General features: G+C 39.9%; 1 protein-coding gene across 1 annotated transcript; it reads left to right on the forward strand.

The window, feature by feature from the left end:
- Positions 1-22995, forward strand: LOC140339141 (uncharacterized). Its single transcript, XM_072423724.1, has 8 exons — positions 1-225; positions 371-547; positions 623-746; positions 835-932; positions 1018-1123; positions 1958-2056; positions 2745-3597; positions 20362-22995. The coding sequence occupies exons 1-8, from the start codon at positions 148-150 to the stop codon at positions 21083-21085; spliced, it is 2259 nt and encodes a 752-aa protein (XP_072279825.1). The 5' UTR covers positions 1-147; the 3' UTR covers positions 21086-22995.
- The last annotated feature ends 929 nt before the right edge of the window (positions 22996-23924 follow it).

Consider the following 23924-nt stretch of genomic DNA (forward strand, 5'->3'; position numbering starts at 1 on the left):
TCTCTTAATCTTCGTATACATCTATGAGTTAATCTGAGTTCCTCACAGTTTATTCTTTATGTCTCCCTTGCCCCCTCCTTCAATTTTATTTATTCTTGTGCTGGTTTTATAGGTTTTTGTCCAGAGACAACTAAAACAAGATTATAGATGGAGGAAGAGCGGAGTCACAGGAATAAGAACATAATAAAACTCACCCTGGAGATCATCTACCTGCTGACTGGAGAGGTGAGGAGGATTCTGGGAGGTCACATGGCATTGCTCTTACCTTTATTAATAAAACACAGAGTTGACTAGGAAACTTAGGAACCTCTGCTGATTTACAATAAGATGTCAATTATTTTTACTAGAATTTATTATTTTGTTACCACAGGAATGCATTATAATGAAGAAGCCATCTGATGATCACATAACTTGTGTGTCCCAGATTTGGAGCCAAAATCAGAGGCCTGTGATGGAGCCTCTATCTAATTTCCTGATATCTAAGAGAAATAATGACAAGAAGGTTCTGGAAGTCACCCAGAAGATCACTGAGCTGCTGACCAGAGAGGTGAGCGGTTCCGGGAATTCTGGGACGTTATTATGGAATGTGTCTGGATGGTGACTGTATCATTGTGTGTGTCAGGTTCCTATAAGATGTCAGGATGTCACTGTCTATTTCTCCATGGAGGAGTGGAAGTATTTAGAAGGACACAAGGACCTCTACAAGGATGTCATGATGGAGGACCACCAGAGCCTCACATCACCGGGTAAGAGGAGGCTTTATTGTAAAGGAGAGAGCAGTACGGAGGGTCCACCTAGATCCCCCATCATCTGATAAACACATTTTTCCTACAGATGGATCCAGTAACAGGAACCCACCGGAGAGATGTCCCCGTCCTTTGTATTGCTGGAATTCCACACAGGAACATCAGAAGATCCCTCAGAAGGATCAGGTAGATGCATCTAAAAAAAAATCAAATGTCATGTTTTCACTAATATTATAATACAGTTTCAACAAATGTAACTTTGTTTTTCTAGGCTGAGGACCTACCTATACATGTGGTCAAAGTTGAAGAAGAAGATCTGTATATGTTGAACGATTATCAGTATAAGGAGGAGGATATCCCTCCAGAGATCAGCACAGGTGAGGAATAAACACTAAATCCAGAAATGAGTCCCAGATTCTCCTTTTTCAGGCACTACAATCTCTTTTTTAAGTGGACAGTAATGGGGGACAGTATGTGCCTAGTGGTGGAGTCAGGAGCCATCTGCCTTTATTAGACCTCATCTTTCCTCCTCACATCATATCATTCATTGTGTGTCACCAGTCAATAGACGTGACCAGTCTCCAGAGGTTGGGCCTCGAGTCGCGCGACATCGACTTAAATCACCTAATGAATGATTTGCAACTGAACTCAGGGTTTTCCCCAGCAACTTGCAACTCGACTTGTGACTTTCTCTGCTGACAGCTGAGGGGGGAAAAGAGGAAGACAGTGAGACCTATGTTACACAGCTCCTCCCCCCCTTTCAGTTGCCAGAGGAGAAAACTTAGAATGCAAGAAAGGTGAGGAGGAAGGCAGTGAGTTTTCTGTAATATAACACTACCTTCCTCCCCGCCTTTTTTGCATTCTAAGTTTTCTCCTCTGACAGCTGAATGTGGGGAGGGGGGGGCTGTGTTACAGAAGATTCACTGGCCTCCTCCCTTTCCCCTTCAGCTGTCAGTGGAGAAATCAGTGGACTTAGAATGCGATCCTGTGCTCAAGAACAGGATGAGAGCTCTGTTTCTATATGGGGATAAATAAAGTGACCTGACTTGGGACTCGACTTGGAAGAATTTTTGGAGACTTGACTTGGGACTTGGTGTCAATGACTTGGGACTCAGCTTACTCCAACCTTTGCCAGTCTCTCCCCACACACTCTCTCCGGGGTCTCTCATACATCTCAGTATAGGGAGCCTAACTCTCATCTTTATTCACAGACCCTGGTCCAGATACTCAGAGAGAGGTCAAAACTGAAGAAGTGGATAAACAACATGTGGAGATTAAAGAGGACGAAGTTCCTGTAGAAATCAGCATGGGTAAGTAAAATAAATGATAAATACAGAAAAGATTTGCCTTTTCTTCTTAATTCACTCTTTGCTATATTACACGTGACCATTGCAGAACCCTCTTTACCTTTTTCGTCAGATTTCTTTTTTAATAATGAATATAAAAGTAATGTCCTGAGACCCTCCCAGAATCCTTTTCTCCTGTTTGATAAGTTTGATCCTGTTTGATACGAATTTCTGCTTTTCCCAGAAGTCTGTACAAAACATAAAGTCAAATTAAGCTATCCCCTGCTGCATAATTGACACATAAAGGCTTGCTGAAGTTTCTGCCATCTTTTTGATTGGTACTTCTTCTGGTATATTTCTAATATCCCAACAAGGTTACAATGTGTATTTGATTACCTGATGGTCAATAGAGGAGTCTCTGTGTAGTTGTTTTTTTTATGTTTGTTTGTTTGTTTGTTTACAAAAGGGTTGTGCTGGGCTATTGTCCGGCAATGTTGTCACGTGGAAAGCTTTCAAGTAGATAGGGAATTTCAATTTAGGCAAAATCAGTGGTTTGAGGTTGGACTGTGAACCACACCTACCTCTTCGAGTTGCTGGGTGTCTTTTTGAAATCCCTTGCATTCAGTCAATTGTACTTTGGCATTGCTAAGGCCCCAATGTTATCCACAGAGTATTTTAACTTAATATCCTTTTTGTCTTCTTTTTCCTCCAGATGAACAACACATCACAAATCTCATGAGCACACAGCAGTCATCAGTTTCCTCTAAATTTATAGGGAGCTATCTTATTCCCCCACCTAACGTCACCCAACATACAGATCCCAGAAAAATAACTCGCTCAGAAAAGAAGCCATATTGGTGTTCAGAATGTGGGAAATGTTTCACCCAGAAGTCCACTCTTATATCTCATGGACGAATTCACATAGGCATGAAACCATATTCCTGCTTCCAGTGTGGAAAATGTTTTAACTCAAATTCTCATCTACTTCGACATCAGAGAATTCACACAGGAGAGAAGCCATATTCATGTTCTGAATGTGAGAAATGTTTTACTACAAGTACAGCTCTAGTCAATCATAAAAGAACACACACCGGGGAAAAACCATATTTGTGTTCAGAGTGCGGGAAATGTTTTGGTGCATGTTCAGCTCTTATTTATCACAAACGAACTCACACAGGGGTGAAGCCATATTCTTGTTCCGAATGTGGAAAATGTTTTACTACAAACTCAACTCTTGTTTATCACAAAAGAACTCATGAGGGGGAGAAGCCATATTTGTGTGAAGAGTGTGGGAAAAGTTTTACTGAGAATTCAGCTCTTGATATGCACAAGAGATCTCACATAAAAGAGAAGCCACATTCATGTTCAGAATGTGGAAAAAGTTTTAGTAGGAGTTCAACTCTTGTTAATCACATGAGAACTCACACAGGAGAGAGACCATATTCCTGTTCTGAATGTGGCAAATGTTTTACTCTGGGATTCCATCTCGAGTTGCACAAGAGGACTCACACAGGGGAGAAGCCCTATTCATGTTCTGAATGTGGGAAATCTTTTAGTCAGCAGAGCAACCTTAAATTTCATAAGAGGATTCACATTGGGTGAAAGCTATATTCAAGGTCGTAATGCGTAGCAATGATAGTGACCTGAAGCTGTAATTATATTTAGAGTGCAGGAATTGTTTTCATATACACTTACCTCTTGTCAAAGAGGTCACACAGGGTAAAAAGCTTTATTTATGTTCGGAATTCAAAATGCACATCCAGCTTCTGATTACCATATTTATGATAAAAAAATGTTTTATTGGAAATAATCAAATTCTGAAGCACAACAAATCACTTGCACTGGTTTACTTTCATTATGATGAACTCTAATCAAGACTTGCAGGAGATATTATTGCAGCAACCACATTAAATTTCTCCTCATTTGAATGAGTGAAAGTGTTCTGACCACTACATCACACCCCACAGATTTCCAGGAATGAATGTGCAGGAAGGCAACCAGCATCATGCAGTTTGTTTATATTTCCTTGTCAGCCTGAACAATAACATTATGGTTTTATTTCTTTTGACTGTTTTTATTATATATGTATTTTGTATGTATGTGTTTATTAATATACTGTCTGCCAACTTTTTAATATAAAAAAAAATTTTTTTTTTACCTATTCTTTTAGGTTTATAAAGTGATTGGTTACAGAGAAGAGTTAGATTTACTGTAAGGGGGTGGGCTTAAGGGAGGATTACTGTTACAGGGAGAGCTGGAGGTACTAATTTAGTAAATTTGAGTCAGCGTTAGTGTTGGGGTTTCTTATAGAGATTATTTTTAAGGTTACAAAATGGCGTTAGTGTTACTGGGAGAGTTAGGTTTGAGTTTGCAAGTAAAGGTTCATGTACAAGTTAGGATGGTGCAATAGTGGACAGCACATAACTGTATATTTACTAATAGGTAAACAAAAAAAATAAGCAAGTAATAGTAAGACAATAATACATACAGGTATTGCAGATTAGAGTTAGAGGGAAAAGCCAGAGAAATATGAATTTGGTAAAGAACATATCCATGGCAAGTGTATACAAGGTTAGGTATCAGTATCAGTGGAGGAAGCAGGCATAAAGAAAAGGTCACAGTTTTGGTAAATTAGTCAAAGATGGGAGAAAGGAATGAATAGAGGGGAAAAAAGAGATGAAAGAAGAGAATATGGAGAAGTGTTAAAGGAAAAGAGAGGGAGTTAGATCTGAGAAATGAGAGCACTAAGGACTATGTTTTCAAACAGATAGTTCCTGCATGCCAAAACTGAGCTGATACAAGTATGAGCTTCACAGCTGATAAACCTTAAAAAGTTTATCTTGGAAAAAAAATAAAAATTTGTGCCACTTTTTTAATGGCCTTAATGCCAGACTGCATTCTTTACAGCACCAAAACTCACAGTTTGTGTTTTTGAGGCTCTGGCGATTATACGTTTGGCACCCGTAAAGCAATTAGACTGATCTAAAGGAAAGCTTTATTGATGAGTGCACAGAGAATACAGCAGTGTTTCTTGACCTTTTTAACATGATTTAGTAAATCACAGTCCAGAATTCAAAATTCTTCCTAGCAACTAAACTCAAAATATTCCTATTAACGGGGTGTGTGTGACTTTCTGGCTACACAATCTTTCATGCTAGGAAAATGTTAAATATTTACACAATTCACATATTTCTATGGAACTGGTCTCAGTGGTTGTTAACATATGCAAAAGCTTAGCTAATATTATATAATATTATAATTATATAATTTTATTATATAACTTATTAACAAACTTATTGTGTTTACTCACTTACTTCATTCTACACACCTTAGGACAGTGGTGGCGAACCTATGGCATGCGTGCCAGAAAGGGCACTTAGAGCCCTCTCTGTGAGCACTGCTCCCCACCTCGCTGTGGGGAGGAGAGGCAGCTGATGTGTATTGAAGCTGATGTGTCTTGATCCAGCATGTACTGGGCGCACAGAACAAATGTCAATAAGTGTGGAAGTCATTCATGCAATGTACAGTAATCGCCCTCTATGACAGAACCAATTTTTTAACCCAACACCAGCAACAACCTGATAAGACTGATAACTTGATAAGAACATATGAAGAGCCCACTAGATCAGGCCAATGGCCCATCTGTCCAGCTCTTGTATTTCACAGTGGCCCACATCTATAAGGAGGTAGCACATACCCTGCAGGGCTAGTAACCTGTGATGGACTTTTTCTCCAGAAAATATCATATTGTTTTAGAACAAATCATCTGAGAGCTGCCAGTTTTCAAATTTCAATGTGCATAGCAAAGCATAGTAAGCCCCTCTCTGATGGGGATAATATGAAAATGGCCATGTTTTCTGGGAGCAATTTCCTTTTTCGTAATTTCCCAAACAATGATAAAATTATTTAACACATCTCTGAGATGGCACTTATCAGAAATACTGTTAAAAATCCATGGCAAGTGATGGCAAGTGATGTTAGATGCTCACCACTGACTTACAGAAGGCAGCCTGTTACTCCATGTGCTTGGATGAAAGCACAGATATAAATAATCATACAAGGCTGGCAGTCATTTTGCATTATGCTGTTGGTGACATCATGGGAGAAGAGCTGGTGAAACTGGTGTCTTTGCCTGAAAGAACACATGAGATAGATATCTACAATGCTGTGATGGAGGCTTTTTTGTCACAAGACATATGACCAGAAAAAGTGGTTTCAATTACTAGTGATGGGGCACCTTCTATGGTGGGGCAACATCTGGTTTCATACAGTTCTTTGTTAATGAAACAAACATCAAGTCATTTAGTTCCATTGTATTATATATCAAGAAGCTCTTTGTGCCAGGAAAAGTGGCAAAAAATGTCCTCAAATATGTCACAAAGATGGTGAATTACAACATGGCCCATAGTCTGAATTTTCTACTGTTTCAAGCACTTCTAGAGGAGGTTCAGGCACAGTATAATTGTTTACTTATGTACAAGATGTCAGATGTCTGAGCACAGGACCTGCAAAGATTTGTAGCCTGCTTGGATGAAATTAGGCTGTTTATAATTAAAAAAGGGCAGGAATATCCACATCTCACTGATATGGCCTGGCTTACCAACCTCATGTTTTTACAGATTTTACACTACACTTCAATGTACTGAACAAACAACTACAAAGTGTAGGGAAAACAGCAGAAAGGATGTTTTATGATATCAAAACAGTTGTGAGAAACTTGCAGGTTTCTGAAAGAGCCCTCGAAAGTGGGCTGCTGAAATATTTTCCAAATTTAAAAATGCATTTAGAAAATTCTACATTACCAGACAATCCTACAAGCCATTAGGAAATCTACAAGGAATTTTCTAGCATTGTATCAGCTGCAAAGGAGAATTTTAGTAACAGATTTTTACAGTTCCATAAGATGGAGACAACCCTGTGTTTTCTTACTTCTCCATGTAAACCCAAATTTGAAGAACTTGTCTTTTCTGCTTACACTGGTTACATTTAGGAAATCTGGAAATGGAATTATTGGAATTTCAAGAAAGCTCTATGACCTGTGTGAAACACTTGAGAAGATGGAAGGGATGGCAAATGACAGCAGTTAGTTCTGAAAATGAAATCCTTAAAGTGTTGAATTCTCTGCCAAATAATTTTAAGTCAACAAAAGCACTTGGGATTACTTTCCTTACTTTGTTTGGGTAATCTTATGCTTGTGAGCAACTGTTATCAGTTTTGAATTATATCAAATCTGACACCAGAAACAGACTAATAGATGACCTGAGTGCTGCATGTGTTGCTCTCAAAGTTACAAAGTATGAGCCACGGTTAGACAAATTATCAGCATGTATACAACAACACAACCACATTACCTGTTCAAAAGCATACCAAATGCGAAAATTTCCTTTCAATAAAAAGTTGTTTCTATCATTGAAAACCCTGTTATTGTGTTTTTCTTTTAAGACAAATGATGTTAATGTATGAGTTGACTTTTCGAAACAGTATTCAGGTTAAATTGCCGTGTTGGCACTTTGCAATAAATAGGTGGGTTTTGGGTTGTAGTTTAGGCACTCCGTCTCTAAAAGGTTCGCCATCAGTGCCCTAGGAGTTTGTTCATGGAACAAATCCTCTACTTCCTGCAGCTAGGTTTGTACCAGAGTTTGGCTTTCATTGTTTCTAAAGGTCAGGTTTATGCTTTTTTTTTCTTTCAGATTTCTAAAAGGCGTTTTGCACAGGGATCTTGTCTACTTCTTTTGCTAGTGGTAGGAGGGTATCTTCTGACTGAAAAGGGTTCAGAAAGTATGAATATACAGTATGAGTATGGTAAATTTGATCCTCTAAATGTAAAGACAAGTTTGACACATGTCAGAAATGGCTTCTAGTATTAATATGTATTGATATTCAACAAGAACAAGTTTATAACTACATAAACATATTCAAAATGGTTATTACAACAAATTTTTGTAAGTGAGGAATGATTGTCACTAGTCTGACACAATTCACCCTTTTGGGCTTCTTTAGAGAAAAGTGAGACAGGAGAGTGTGGCTATTTGGCTTAAACATTAAGTATTAATTACAAATAAAAATACCGTATTTTCCGGCGTACAAGACGACTTTTTAACCCCGAAAAATCTATGACAAAGTCAGGGGTCGTCTTGTACGCCGGGTACCAGTACTTACCTGCAGCGCCCGGTGTCCTCGCGAGTCCCCTCTCTGGTCTGGCGTCCCTGCGAGTCCTCCTGTGCCTCCTTCTGTCTTCCTGCTTTTCAGCTTACACGAGTCCTCCTGGGCAGGCTCGCGTTGCTTCCCAGCAGGACTCGTGTAAGCTGAAAAGCAGGACGTGAGCCTGGATTGGCTCTCCAGTGGAGAGCCTGGATTGGCTCTTCACTGGAACACGCCCATTCATTAAAGGAACGTGCCCATTCATTACTTAGAACTAGTAGTGTACAGTTCTTTCTACCTCTCAGTTCTCTCACAATAGTGAGATCTGACAGGCAGAAGGAACAGTACAATACTGGGCATATAACACGACCCCCAAATGATTGGTTAGAGTGGGGGGTCGTCTTATACGCCCAGTCGCCTTATACACCGGAAAATACGGTAAATACTTGTGTAGGTAGGTTTAAACGTACCGAAAACTTAGATTTTTGCTACTACATAAAAGGGTAGACAACCCTTTTTTTTAAAAAAAAGGGTGCAGCACTGCCCCCCAAGAATGAATAGGAGCGCAAAGCCTCCCAGGATACTTACGTCACGCATTCCGGGAGGCTCTTGGGTGCTCCTTCTGCAGAAGGAGCTCTTTTGTCAAAAGGGGGAAAAAAGCTGAGTTTTTTTCCCAAACTACGTCACACTGGTTCGCTGCTGAATTGGGTGATGTAGGAAGAAGAACCTAGAAAAAGATGAGAAGATGGGGGCCCCGGCCTGAGGACAAATACCGGGACGACGCGGGACCTGATGGAAGAAATCTCCGGACTGATTGAATGCTCTGCAGGATTGATGGTAAGTGTATTTTTCTTGTTTTGAGCACTTTTAAACATACTTCCCCTTTAAATTTTGGTAGTAGTGCCATAAAAAGGTCACTGGACCACAGGGTGGAGCAAATTGTAGTAAATAGTGAACTTTCATGTTCTGCTCAGAGGCTTCCAGTTTCAAAAGTGCCAAAACTCCAGGTCTTAAGTTGCACGTAGATAATTGCCTGGTTAGCTTTTACAGAGATGGTACAGAATTGTGCCTGGAGGGGTGGCAAGTCAGAATGTAATAAGTAGAAATTTAGTAATAGTTAAATGGCGGGTCTTGCCTGGGTGGTAACTCTTGATGTGTGATTAAAGGTTGCTCACTGTTTGGCTTGTGAAACAAGTGGCTTTTTCAAGTGGAGTTGGGAAAAACAGGACTCTGTTATTCTGCATTTGGGAGTTGTGTCTGTTTGATTGTTGGGTTGTGTTTGCTTGACTGTCAGTTTTGTTTTGTTGTAAACAGCTTTTTTTCTTTGTTGACCTCTAAGGGGGAGTGGTCAAGGCTTCACAGGTGATTTAAGTTTCTGGGGCACTCATCTTGAGCTTGCTTACTGTTTGGCTTGCGAAGCAAGTGGCTTTTTATTCAAGTGGAGTTTAAAAACGAAAGGAGTTAAATCCTTATAGTAACCACAAACTGTAAGTAACCTTTTATAACTCCTTGTAAATAAACATTGTAACCGGGAAAATGAGTGGTAGCAAGGTGGAATGTTTGGTTCAGTGCACAGTCTGCCATATGTATGCACAAATGGAGCAACAGCTCCTAGGTGAAAACCGCTGTGACAGATGTGAGCAAGTCGCCGTTCTGGTATCTCCCATTGGAGAGCTGGAGAAGCGCATTGCAACACTGAAATCACTGGATCACCTTGAGAGGGGTCTCCTGCTCACTGAGCAGGCAGGTAATGGCTTACATGTGGAGGGTGGAGAGGTCAGTCAGGATGAACATGTAGGGAGTTGGGTTTATGTAACTAGAGGGAGTGGTAAAGGCACACAGAAAAGGAAGGCCAGCCCTGTGTTTGAGCACCTCAAATCCAGGAGGATTCTATTGGATTGGAGATAGTTGGGGTGAGGATTATGGATAATTGTAAGGATTTTCATGTTACAAACAAACATTGGATTGTGCAGTACTAATTGTACTAAAAAACAAAAGGATGTGGCAAACAATGATGGTAAAAGCAGCAATGGTTTAAAGAGCCTGTTCACCAATGCTAGAAGTCTAACAAACAAGATAGGGGAATTGGAAGCATTAATGAGTGAGGAGGATTATGACTTAGTTGGCATTGCTGAATCCTGACTTTATTCTTCGCATGGCTGGGATGTCAATATTCCTGTGTATACTCTCTTTCGTAATAACAGAGTAAAATTAAAAGGTAGTGGTGTCTGTCTGTATGTGAGAAGTGATCTAAAAGTGAATGTGAAAGAAGAAATTGTGGATGGAACAAGCGATGAGGTTGAGGCAAATATAGGTGGAGTTAAATGTGGGGTTGGATAACACACAAGTAATTATTGGAGTCTGCTATAGGCCCCCAGTGCTAAGGAAGAAATAGAAAATCAACTACTAGCACAGATAGAAAAAGCAGCAAATGTGAAAGTGTTTTAATCATGGGAGATTTCAACTACCCTGACATTGACTGGAGTAATGGCACTACAGGAACAGCAAAAAAAAAGATAATTTTATGGTACAGTTTATAGAAGCCCCAACTAGAAATGATACTCTGCTGGACCTAGTTCTTTCTAACAATGCAGAGCTTACAACAAATGTGTGAATGAAAGAGAATCTGGGTAGCTGTGACCATAATATGATTTCATTTAATGTAAGCTGTAAACAGGAAGCAAAAACAGGAAAGTTAAAATTAAATGTTTGAGAGCAAATTTTCCTTTATTAAGGGCAGCTCTCTGTGACTTGGACTGGGACTGTCCTCAAAGAACACAGAACAGAAATGGGAATGTTTCAAGTCTGTTCTACAATAAGTAGGTAATAAGGTAATAAGTAAACTTATAAGGTAATAAGTTTAAGAGGCTAAAATTAAAATCTAGGTGGCTCACAGTTGATGTTAAAAAAGCCATAGGGAACCAGTAAAGGGCATTCCAAAAATATAAAAATGAAGGATCACCTTCATCATTTGAAACCTATAAAGAATATAACAAAAGATGTAAAAAGAGATAAAATGTGAAAAACTTCAAACTGAAGGACAGATTGCAAAGGAAAGTAAGGCAACCCCCAAAAATGTTTTGAAATATATTATTAGCAAAAAGATCAGATCTGAGCATGTAGGCCCCTTAAAGGATGTCGCTAGGTTGGTAACTGGGGATAAAGACAAGGAAGATTTACTAAACACTTTTTTTAGCTCTGTGTACACAAAGGAAAATGGCAGAGCTCAAGTCCAAATTCATAATTGCAATGTCACTGCCTTAAATGAGTCACAATGTCCCAGAATTGATATGATAAACAGCTGGGAAAAATTAAAGTTGACAAAGCACCAGGACCTGATGGATTACATCCACGTGTCCTCAAAGAGCTAAGCTCTGTTATTTCAAAGCCATTATTTCTAATTTTTAGAGACTCTTTAGTCACTGGCAAGGTACCGATGGATTGGCGTAAGGCCAATGTGGCTCCTATCTTCAAAAAGGGCGCAAGGTCATTACCAGGTAACTACAGACCCGTCCATAGTTGGAAAGGTCTTAGAGAGTTTGATAAAGAACCACATAGAGTTTGATAAAGAACCTGCTAGAAAATAATATTATAATATAATAATATAAGTGATAGTCAGCATGGCTTCAAGAAAGACAGAAGTTGTCAAACACATTTACTCTCTTTTTATGAGGAAGTAAGTAAACAGGTAGACAGTGCTAAAGCATTTGACACTGTACCCCACAGACAGTTAATATGTAAAATGAGGTCGATAGGTTTAGAAAAGTCAATCTGTAAATGGATAGGGAACTTCTTTATAACATTTTATAAATGATACAGAGTTTGGGATTAAAAGTACCATTTCTGTGTTTGCAGATGACAACAAACTATGTAATAGAATTAAGTCAATACAGGATGTCTATAATCTACAAGCACACCTGGATGTACGGTTTGATTGGGCAGCCAAGTGGCAAATGACATTTAATATAAAAAAAGGTAAAGTTACGCACTTGGGAGCTAACAACATGCATGCTTCATACTGTCTAGGGGGAATACATTTGGTGGAGTCAGAAATGGAAAAGGATCTGGGGGTTCTGGTAGATCATAGACTTAATAACAGCATGCAATGCCAAGCTTCAATATCTAAAGCTAGCAAAGTATTTTCTTGCATTAAAAGAGGAATAGACTGCAGAGATGGAGACATAATCCTGCACCTGTACAAAGCATTGGTCAGACCACATCTGGAATATGCAGTCCAGTTTTGGGCTCCAGTTCACAAAAAGAACATTGTGGAATTGGAGACGGGCAACTAAACTAATAAAAGGAAAGGAGGGGCTCAGCTATGAGGAGAGATTATGAATCTAGGAATCTATTCTCCCTTGAGAAGTTTAAGGGGGGATATGATCACCCTCTATAAATATATAAACTCTCTTCCCCATGATTCACTTTGAGATCATTACAAAGAACAAGAGGGTACTCTTTGCGTCTAGATAAAAAGAAGTTAAAGCTCCGGATAAGGAAGGAATTCTTCACTGTAAGGTCTGTGAAAATATGGAATCCGCAGGAAGTAGTTCCAGCAACTACTATAGATTGCTTTACGAAAAAGCTGGATGCTTTTCTAGAAGCACAGAATATAACCGGGTATTCAGGCTTTAAAGTAAAAATAACAGTGACTGTTGATCCAGGTAACATCAGATTGCCTCATGGAATAAGGAATGAATTTCTTTCCCCTGTTGAAGCAAATTGTACCAATTTTTTTTTTGCTTTCCTCTCCTCCAACTATGTCTTATAGGGTTTTATATCTGGGATATGTTTATTTCATTAGTGGTTGAACTTAATGGACATGTATTTTTTCAACTAACTTGTAACTTACCCTAATATCCACTAAGTGTAACCTTTAAACCATTACTAACTTTCTACTTCTTACATATTGACTTTCCACCCCTTCCAGGCACAAGTTTACCATCTCTGTAAAAGCTAACCAGGCCATTATCTACATGGAACCCAAGACCTGGAGTTTTTGCCCTTTTGAAACTGGAAGTCCCTGAGCTGAAATATGTACCACAAAATATTAATATTAGAAGCCATTTCTGAGAAATATGTGTCAGATCTAGATTGTAAGCTCTTTTGTGCAGGGTCCTCTCCTCCTGTGTCACTGCCTGTCATTTGCACCTTCTATTTAATGTACAGCACTGTGTATTATATTGGCGCTATACAAATGCTCTTTATTAATATTAATAAATTTGTCTTTATGTATAGAGAATCAAACGTATTAATGCCAACCGATCCCTCAATAAATTTCTGAACCCTTCTCGGCCTTTAGATACCCTCCTACTTTTATTATCTTATATATATAACACGGTTGACAAATTGTAATGCTTCAAACCAAACCTCCAGAAAACCTCAACCCATAGTTAGATATCCTAATAACATATTAAATAATATTACTATGTTACCATAAATGTAGACTACTCCTGGCCTATGTTGCTACCTGAACTCCTTTATCCCATTTAAATTCGCCTCAGTTACTGGAAATACCGCTAATTTGACCCCTTACTTCCGGGTTGCTTTTTGGTTGCTATAGTGACGCTGAGGCGACAATCTGCCAGAAGCCAAATGGTTACAGGGAGCGTTTATTCCATTGTGGAGCCAAAGCCACCACTAGAGGGAAACATGTTACTATGTGAAAGAAATAAGCGTCCGCAGTGCAGGAGGTGCGGGAGCCATTTTGTTGTAGCCCGGAAAAGGTGGTGAGTGTAACTTTTGTAGCTGAAAGAAACTTCCCTCTGCAGATTGGGTGTCCATTGAAGCGAAGGTATTATTTTTTTTTATGAGAGGGGGGAGGAGATAAGGGGCCTGTATAGGAGGGTGTCATGTGACTTTAGTCATGTGACTTGTTCTTTATGAAGGACAAGTGTGGGATTGTTTTATTTTGAATTTGATGAGAAGGGCAATAAAAGGCCCTCTACTTCCTCTTGCTTGGGTCCCCTCTGTTACGGGCCCCATACACATCTTGTGGAAAGCAATATGACCAATATGTGAGGTGAGCCATAGTATTAATAATAGATGGGTTAGAACCCATAGGAATGACAGGTTCTCTTTATCTTTGTGTATCTGAATGTTCCGATTTATGATGTTCTTCTCTTTTATCCTTCCTCCCTCCCTCCATCTCTCTCTACATATAAGTTTTACGCCTTTTTTCCCATTTTTTTTGCCAAGGGAACACAACAAAACTGATCTCCTGATTGAGGATGGAGAAGGAGCAGAGTCACATGACTGGGAAGATTTTAGAGCTCACCTTGGAAATCATCTACCTGCTGACCGGAGAGGTGAGGAGGATTCTGGGAGGTCACATGACATACCCCATAGTAAAGGATTTTGGAATCTCTGATCTTAGTAGAGAAGTTAGTAATTTTGGGCACCTCTGTAGAATTTCTGTAGGATGTGTTTTATTTTCTTTATGTATTGATATTTGTCTCCTAAAACACAGGAATGCATCGTAGCGAAGAAGCCTTCTGCCAATCACATGACCCATGTGTCACAAAGTTGGAGTCAGAAATGCAGTCCCATGACAGGGCCTCTAAATCACTCCCTGAAAGCTGAGAGATGCAAAATGAAGATTCTAAAAGTTACCCAGAAGATCATTGAGCTGCTGACGGGAGAGGTGAGCGGTGCCGGGAATTCTGGGAGATTATTATAGGATGTGTCTGAATAATAACTGTATCATTGTGTGTGTCAGGTTCCTATAAGGTGTCAGGATGTCACTGTCTATTTCTCCATGGAGGAGTGGGAGTATTTAGAAGGACACAAAGACCTCTACAAGGACGTCATGATGGAGGAACACCAGACCCTCACATCACTAGGTAAGATGAGACTTTCATTTCTTGTAAAGGAGAGAAGAGTCTTGAGGATCCAACTAAATCAGTGATGGTGAACCTTTTAGAGACCGAGTGCCCAAACTTCAATCCAAAACTCAGTTGTTTATTGCAAAGTGCCAACACGACAATTTACCCTGAATACTGAGGTTTTAGTTTAGAAAAAACAACTCATACATTAACATATGTTGTCAAAGAAAAACACAATAACAGCTTTCAATGATACAAACAACTTTTTAATTGAAAGGTAAAATTTTGCATTTGGCATGCTTTTGAACAATGAATCTGAATTTTTCCCTTTTGTATGCATGCTTACTTTGTAAGTTTGAGAGCAACACACGTAGCACTCAGGTCATCTGAAAAGCTGCATACACACGTGCAATTCTTGTCGTTGGAAAGGATCTTTTATGATCCTTTCCAACAACAAGAACTGCACAATGCATGAACGAGTGCTGTACATACAGCACTGTTGTGCTCTATGGAAAGGGAAGGGGGAGAGTGACGGCGCAGCACCCTGTGCCCTCTCCCCCTTCCTATGCATTCAGGATCGCTCGTCGTTCATTGTCCGTGGATCCACCAGGACGGATCCACTGATGATGAACGGCGCGGGCTGTACACGCCAGATTCTTGCCCGATATCTGCCCTGAGACGATTATTGGGCAAGAAAAATTTGACGTGTGTACGTAGCTTTAGTCTGTTTCTGGTGTCAGATTTGATACAATTCAAAGCTGAAAACCGCTGCACAAGATTCACAAGCAAAAAGGATCCAAACAAAGTAAGGAAAGCAATCCAAAGTGCTTTCATTGACTTAAAAATTATTTGGCAGAGAATTTCCACCCTTGAAGGATTTTATTTTCAGAACTAACTGTGCTGTCATTTGTCATCCCTCCTATCTTCTCTAGTGTTTCACACAGGGTTGTCTCCATCTTACGGAACTGTAAAAAATCTGTTACTAGAATTCACCTTGCAGCTGCTACAATGCTAGAAAATTCCTTGTAGACTCCCTGATGGCTTGCAGGATTTTCTGCAAATGTTGTAGAATTTTCTAAATGCATTTTTAGATTTAGAAAACATTTCAGCAGCCCACTTTCAAGCTCTCTTTAAAAAAACTGCACTTTTCTCTCCAGTGGTTTGATATCACAAAACATCCTTTCTGCTGTTTTCCCTACACCTTGTAGTTGTTTGAGGTTTTTGAGGTATAGTGTAAAATCTGTAAAAAAACATGAGGTTGGTAAGCCAGGCCATATCATTGAGCTGTGGATATTCCGTCCCTTGTTCATTCATAAACAGCCTAATTTCATCCAAGCAAATCTTTCCAGGGCTCGTCCTGTGCTCAGACCTTTGACATTATTGAACAAGTAAACAAATATACTGTGCCTGAACCTCCCCAAGAAGTGCTTGAAACAGTAGAAAATTCAGAGTATACGCCATTTTTTGCTGCTTTTCCTGGCACAAGGAGCTTCTTGATGTCCTGTGATAAAGCGTCTGTTACAGCATTGCCTGGAAAAACACAAGAGATAGATATCTACAAAGACACCAGTTTCCCCAGCTCTTCTCTCATGATGTCACCAACAGCATAACGCAAAATTACTGCTAGCCTTACAATAAAATTTACAGTATAACTGTGCTTTCCTCCAAGCATATAGAGTAACGGGCTGCCTTTTGTAAGTCAGTGGTGAGCCATGCACTGGACTCCATCTTTAACAGTATTTTTGCTAAGTTGCACCTCATAGATGCATTGAATAATTTACTCCCAGACACCATGGCCATTTTCATAATATCCCCATTAGAGAGAAGCTTACTATGTTTTGCTATGCATATTGAATTTCGAAACTGCCAGCTGTCAGATGATTTGTACTAGAAAGATAGTTGCAAAAACTAAGATACTGTAAATTATATTTCCCCAATTTTCCTTCAAGAAACTCTTTTCTTTCAGTTTTACTAAGTTTAATAAAACTTTTGGGGTTGGTGTCAAAGTGCCTTCTGACACTTGATGTGCGACACACAACATTGTCATTACACAGAATACAATACTTAACGCTTTCCAATTGTGTTCAATCACTCAAAAGGACTCTGTCCAGGCCTCTTGGAATGATCTTTCTCCATCTGTTTTTGCTTTTTTGCTGTATTAATTATTAGGTGTTCAATACTTGGAGACTACAAAAAAGAAGAAGCACCCAATACAAATTCATCCCTAAACCAAAAATAACACTATTAGTTAACACTAAAGAAATGGATATTCCCTGAATCAACACTGATTTTCATCTGGGGTCCTTTTGAATTTGCTGACCACCAGCGCAAGGAAGCAATGTTCCACTGACCACCAACTATTGGTCTGCTCTGAAAAAGGCATCTGAGTGCATTTCCAACCTCTGATTCCCCTCTGCTATAAATGCGCTGGACCTACTTCTTGGGGAATTTGCAGAAATAAAATGAAGTGGAGGTGTAGCGCACATTTCCCATACACAGGAGGCGTGCAGACCTAATCACTTGTACAGGCTTTCATTTTCCCATTAGCAGGAGCCCAGGTTCGTTCCTATGGACAGCAGCCAATACAATGTCCCCCTGACAATCCCAGTACAATCAGTGCTATGTCTGCCCTGTCCTCTTATATAGCGCACACACAGGCCATAGAGATCTGAACCCTGCACACCAACCTATCCCAGCACCCCGAGCATTACACGGGTCATGTGATGTCAGGTAAACGTAACCTGCTGCCATATAATGACATTATAACCTTTCATGTACTGGGCGCACAGAACAGATGTCGATAAGTGTGGATGTCATTCATGCAATGTACAGCAATCACTCTCTATGACAGAACCAATCCATAACCCGACACCAGCAAAAAAAAAACAACCTGATAACCTGATAAGAACACAAGAAGAGCCCACTGGATATGGCCCATCTAATCCAGCTCCTTTATCTCACAGTGATCCACTACTATAATGAAGTAGCATATACCCATCAGGGTTAGTAACCCGTGATGGACTTTTCCTCCAGAAATTTGTTTAATCCCCACTTAAAGGAATCTAGGCTAGATGCCATCACCACCACCATAATTACCGCCTTTATTTATTTCGGTAACTAAGACACTGACACTAAGACAAAAAATGATCAACATCTTCCTAGTGGGGTGCAGACAGCAAAAATAATAAAATTAAATATTATTTAAATCAGACAATACAGAAAATGCAGGGAGTTTTACTAAACACATGCCAATTGCATAGCAATGCAGCACATTGCACACATTTTTTTAAAGCACGGTGGACAGCAACACACAGGGTTCCCATTACATTCAACAGGCACTTACCTTCTACCACAAGCTTTGTGTTTACCTGGTCCTGACTGGGTATAGCAGAGAATATAGGTATAGACTGGTACTCCTGTCCCTGGGCGGTGTAGCTCTATTCAGTGTCTTTAGCTTTCATACTGTACTTCCCATAACTAGGACAGAGCAATACAAGATCCCCCTCCCCCTTATAATGTCTGCCTAGTCCCTCCGTCTGCCCCCCTCTCTGTACTTTCACCCTTTCAATGCTGGATCAAAACACATCAGCTGCCAGATCAGCTTCAATACACATCAGCTGTCTCTCCTCCCCACAGGAGAAGAGAAATTCAGCAGCCAGCATGGAGTGACAGAGGGACAGCCAATGGGAGGCTAGCCAGGTGGGGAGTGTGTGCCTACAGAGAGGGCTCTGAGTGCCCCCTCTGGCACTTGTGTCATGGGTTCGCCATCACTGACCTAGATACACACATTTTCTGATATAAAGATAAAGAAACGATGTAGTCAGTGTGTGTATTTCTTACAGATCAGCCAAGTAACACAAACCCAACAGAGAGATGTCCTTGTCCTCTGTATTTCTGTGAGTGTAACAGCAATATTAAAATTAAAGATAAAGAGACACTTGATGTGGGTGTTGAACTGTCGGTGGAAAATGATGTTCTTCCAGAGATCAGCGCAGGTGAGGAATTTAATACTAATTCCAGAAAAGAGTCCTAGATTCTCCTTCTTTAGTCACTACAACAATCTCTACTCCCTCCCCCTCCTCTGTTAGTGGACAGTAATGGGGGGACAGTATGTGCTCAGTGGGGGAGTCAGGAGCCATCAGCCTCTAATAAACTCCAGCTCTCTTCCTCATATCATGTCATTGTGTGTCACCAGCCAAGAGATGTGACCAGTCTCCCCCCCACACATATACTCTGGGGTCTCTCATACATCTCCGTACAGGGGGCTTCATTCTCATCTTTATTCACAGACCCCGAAGACACTCGAGAAGAGTATGTAATCGTTAAAGAGGAGGCAATACCTATAGAGATCATTTTGGGTGAGTTATGTATACATTTAATAGAAATTGTTGTTTCCATGCATAGTCTTTTTTGCATTGGGGTGAGAAAGTGTTGTCATACAACCCTCTCAGAATCCTCCTCAACTCTCTATGGATATGGGTAATGTCATGTGACACGAGAAATCTCCTCAATAGTACAGTCTACTTAATGTCTTGTGCAACTCCCAGCCAAGTGTGGACAATGCTATATCAGAGTGTGCTAACGAAAACATAGAAATTCAGCTTAAAAATTTTAGGATATATATTTTTAATAAATAGTTACAGAAAAATGCACCACAAAACAACAAACATTACAATAATACAATTAAAGGGTTAGCTGTTTAGGGATGCTTTTTTGGTCTTGGGTTGTGTCTTGGTGTGGAGTTAAATTTCGATCTCAGTTGAAGTCCCAAAGTCAAATTTCTCAGTCCCTGGCAGTTCCAATAGGTGGCCCAGACAGAAAGTTCTGTCCTTAATGTAGGTGAAATTTAACTGCTGACAGAAATTTTTAATTATTTGCATGCCAGACGTACCTACCAAAGCACCCTCTCCAGTGCACTGATAGGAACAATCCCTTGACACTGACACCTTTGCTTGTTCTTTCACTTTTAAAGTCTTTGGCCATATTCACCAGTCAGATTAGGATAACATAACTCTTAATCTTCTTATGTATGCACTAAACTGATATATGTGAAGGCTTGGCATGTATTTTAACCGTCCCTAAGATCTTCTGTCTTTTATTACCTCCAGATGAACAACACATCCGGAAAGACACAGGTGAACCTCTGTCATCTGATCTCTCTACACCTGAGGGGAGCTTTTTCAGTCACCCACCTCCCAATAAACATCATACAACAATGACTAGCACAGAAAAGAAGCTGTATTCATCAGAACGTGTAAATTCTTTCACCCAGAGGGAATCCACCCTTATTGTTTTTGAACAGAATTATATGGGCATGAAGTCATATTCCTGCAGCCAATGTGAAAAATGTTTTAACTCCAATTTCCATCTGCTACGTCATCAAAAAATTCATGCTGGGGAAAAGCCATATTCATGTTCTGAATGTGGGAAATGTTTTAGTAAGAGTTCAACTCTTGTGAATCACATAAGAACTCACACCGGAGAGAAGCCATATTCATGTTCAGAATGTGGAAAATGTTTTACTCAAAGTTCAGCTCTTGTTACTCACAAGAGATCTCATACAAGGGAGAAGCCATATCCGTGTTCCCACTGTGCAAAATGTTTCAGCTCAAATTCCGATCTTCTTCGACATCAGAGAATTCACACTGGGGAGAAGCCCTATTCATGTTCTGAATGTGGAAAATGTTTCAGTTGTAGTTCAGCTTTAGTTAAGCATAGGAAAACTCACACTGGCGAAAAGCCATATTCATGTTCTGGTTGTGGGAAATGTTTCTCTACAAGTACAGGTCTTGTTTATCACAAGAGAACTCATGAGGGGGAGAGGCCATATTCCTGTTCACAATGTGAAAAAAGTTTCCGCTCAAATTCCCAACTTTTATGCCATCTGAGAACCCACACGGGGGAAAAGCCCTATTCATGTCCTGAATGTGGAAAATGTTTTAGTTTTAGCTCAACTCTTGTTAATCATAGGAAGACCCACACAGGAGAGAAGCCATATTCATGTTCGGAGTGTGGAAAATGTTTTATTCAGCAAAGCAATCTTAAAGCACATAAGAGAATTCACGTTGGGCAGAAGGAGTATTCTTGACTAAAACAAGATTTTCCTGGAAAAGCCATTTCTAAAGCATACCAAATATAATTTCATAAAATCATGTACCATGTGATAGAGAGATTATTATGCTTTTGGTTCACAAACCAACATTAATTCCTTGTGGTGAAGCTGGCTCCCAAATAACAAGTAAAATGGTGTTGGCATTATTGAAATACTGTTTATTATTATTAATAATAATATTAATATTACTCCAGCCAGATTCTTGCTTCCCTCTTTGGGTAGATTGCTTTTCAATTCTTTCACTGTGATTTTGGAAAACCTATGTCTAATACGTACACATGATAAAGTACACATGATGGAGTTTTAAATTTTAATCTAAAAAATTAACGAGACCTTTCATCCTTGTCACATCTTTGTGCCAATACCACCTCCACCTTTCTACTGAACTTGAATCCCTTGAAGGTAACACCCAAGCTCATGAACAAGAACTAATCTCCAATTACAAAATCATGAGTGATGCCATGAGAATGAGAAAAATGTTTTACTTGTGGAGTCACACAGATGAGAAACACTATTTATGTTGAAAATGCATGAAATTTTTTACTGTTAAGTCCAACTCTTGTTGCTCATGGGGAATTCACATAAAACAGAAACCATAGTCGTGTAGCATGTCGGTAATGCTTAACCAGGAAAAAAAAAAATTCTGTGACCTCACGAAATTCACACTGGGCAGGAGCAATATTCACTGGAGTTTTCCTGAAAAAGCAAATTCTGAAGCACACTAAATAACTCGCCCTGGTTTCCACATCATCTCAAACCCTGTACAGAGGGTTATTATTTTACCAACATTAAATCAGCCCTTGGTTTTTTGTTATTGTATCTGTTCAATAAACAGTAAAATCACACAATAAAGTGAACCACCACGTTTACTTCTCTTTGACCCTTTTGCTTCTTCACCCCAGGCTTGTCATCTGGACATGTGAGTGAGATCTAAATTATCAGGTATTACATAGAATGCCAGTCCAATGTTTGACTATGGCAGGCATTTGGTGTTACAGGTCACCTCCCCATGGCAGGTGACACAGGATTACCTGAGGCAAGGAATCTAGGTGACCCCGGGTCTTCACCAGCACGCCCCCACAAGGAGTGATGGGCCAGTGACTCTAGTGGTCAGCGGACTACTTTGCTGCAAGGGGTTCACCAGGTCGCAGCCCCCAGGCTCTCCCCACCAGAAGGTAACACAGATCAGAAGTCCTCAGCTTGGGAATGGTGACAAGGCCAGAAAACAGCGAGTCAAGTCGAGGTAGCTGGACTGGCCAAAGTCAGGGCAGGCAAGGCGAGGTCAGGAAACAGGCCGAGGTCAAACAGAAAATCCAAACAGTCAACTGCCTGGCAGAGAGGCAGGAGGTGCAATGAGGATCCAGAGTCTGAACTGGAGAGGTTTAAAAAGGTTCAACAGCCAATGGCAGTACAGGACTGAACAATCTGTAGATTGGCTGCAGCACATACTCCAGAATCCTCATCAACTGTGAACAGCCTCAATTTCTGTGCAGGGGATGCCATTAATTGTGGAAAATTCACAACTACAGGGATGCAGGGGATGCTGCAGCACGATGAGCAGATGATTTGCGGACGGAGTGGTAACACATTGGCTGTGGTATAATTTGGTTCATGCAGTAAGCTTATTCAGTTTCACTTTTATTTCTGTACAGAGTTGCATTCATTTTTCCCAAAGATCTTTTACTGATGAAGGAAGAGTCAGACCTCTGCATAAAATCTTCTCCAGCACATCCCAAAGATTTTCATGGGGTTAGGGTCTAGACCTACAATGCAAATAAACATTAAAGACATATGTTTAAAACTAGAACATTTTTAATTCAAAATGAAAATAAATTGAAATGTTTTAAGTTTTCATAACGTACCAAATAAAGTAAATGACAAATCAAGACTTTATGCACTCACCATTTGATGACTATTTTATTAATGTGACATTTTATTAATGAAACATACAAAACTATCATACAGTCTTGGCATGTCCAGATATATTGCTCCCCACTCACCATTCCTGTACAACAGAGCAGAAACTACACCATACAATGCATTCTGTCAGTTATAGGGGGCCAATAACCTTCTTTGTACCCCAAAATCTCTGCAATGGGTATTTTCAGAGAAATGTAGTTCATGTGACAGATAGCCAAAGGGGTATATGTTTTTACTTTGCTTTATAGCTCAATATGTCATTCAATCCGGGATATTTGGTTGCTTGCAAGGTTTCGATCCATTTGCACTCTGTCTGTAAGAGTTGTGTATCATTGTCACCTCCCCGAGGGTTAGGGGGTAGGGGGATGTTCAAGTCCAAAGAATCTGATACCTTGGGGATCAAAATTGTGCTTAGTTTTTTCTATGTAAAAAGCACCGCATGTACATGAAATCATGTAAATTACACCTGGTGTTTTACAATCAATATAATGCTTCAGGCGGTGGGTTAGCCCATTCAGAAGGAGTATATTCATAAATTCCGTTATCCACTGTGGGCAATATCCACATCGAAAAGTACCTTATGGGGATGTCTGAAGAAAAATGACTTGAGACCAATTCGTCTTTGGGGGATGGTGCTTTCCTATAGGTTAGTTGTGGTCTCTCACCTATGTATTTCTTGGCCAATAGATCAGCCAGTAATATGTGCCAATGTTTTTGGCAAATGCTCTGAATAGATTTATGTTGCTGGTTAAAAGTAGTAATAATTTCTAGTTACCGTACTGCTAGTTGGTGTTTGCCTAGGTTTGTCAGATAAAAGAGTGTCTCTGACAAACTTTTTGGTAGGCTTTTTTTAATGTTTTCATTCAATATCCTTATTGTGTAAGTCTTTCCTGCA

The sequence above is a fragment of the Pyxicephalus adspersus genome, chromosome 10 (assembly GCF_032062135.1).
Source record: "Pyxicephalus adspersus chromosome 10, UCB_Pads_2.0, whole genome shotgun sequence".
NCBI classification, from domain to species: Eukaryota; Metazoa; Chordata; class Amphibia; order Anura; family Pyxicephalidae; genus Pyxicephalus; species Pyxicephalus adspersus.

What these genes read in the sequence shown, in the direction of transcription:
- LOC140339141 (XM_072423724.1), top strand. Translation starts at nt 148, where the DNA reads ATGGAGGAAGAGCGGAGTCACAGGAATAAGAACATAATAAAACTCACC. An exon ending in AGATCCCTCAGAAGGATCAG is followed by an intron (nt 933 to 1,017) that starts GTAGATGCATCT and finishes TTGTTTTTCTAG; the next exon opens with GCTGAGGACCTACCTATACA. An exon ending in AAATCTTTTAGTCAGCAGAG is followed by an intron (nt 3,598 to 20,361) that starts CAACCTTAAATT and finishes TAACTCCAATTT; the next exon opens with CCATCTGCTACGTCATCAAA.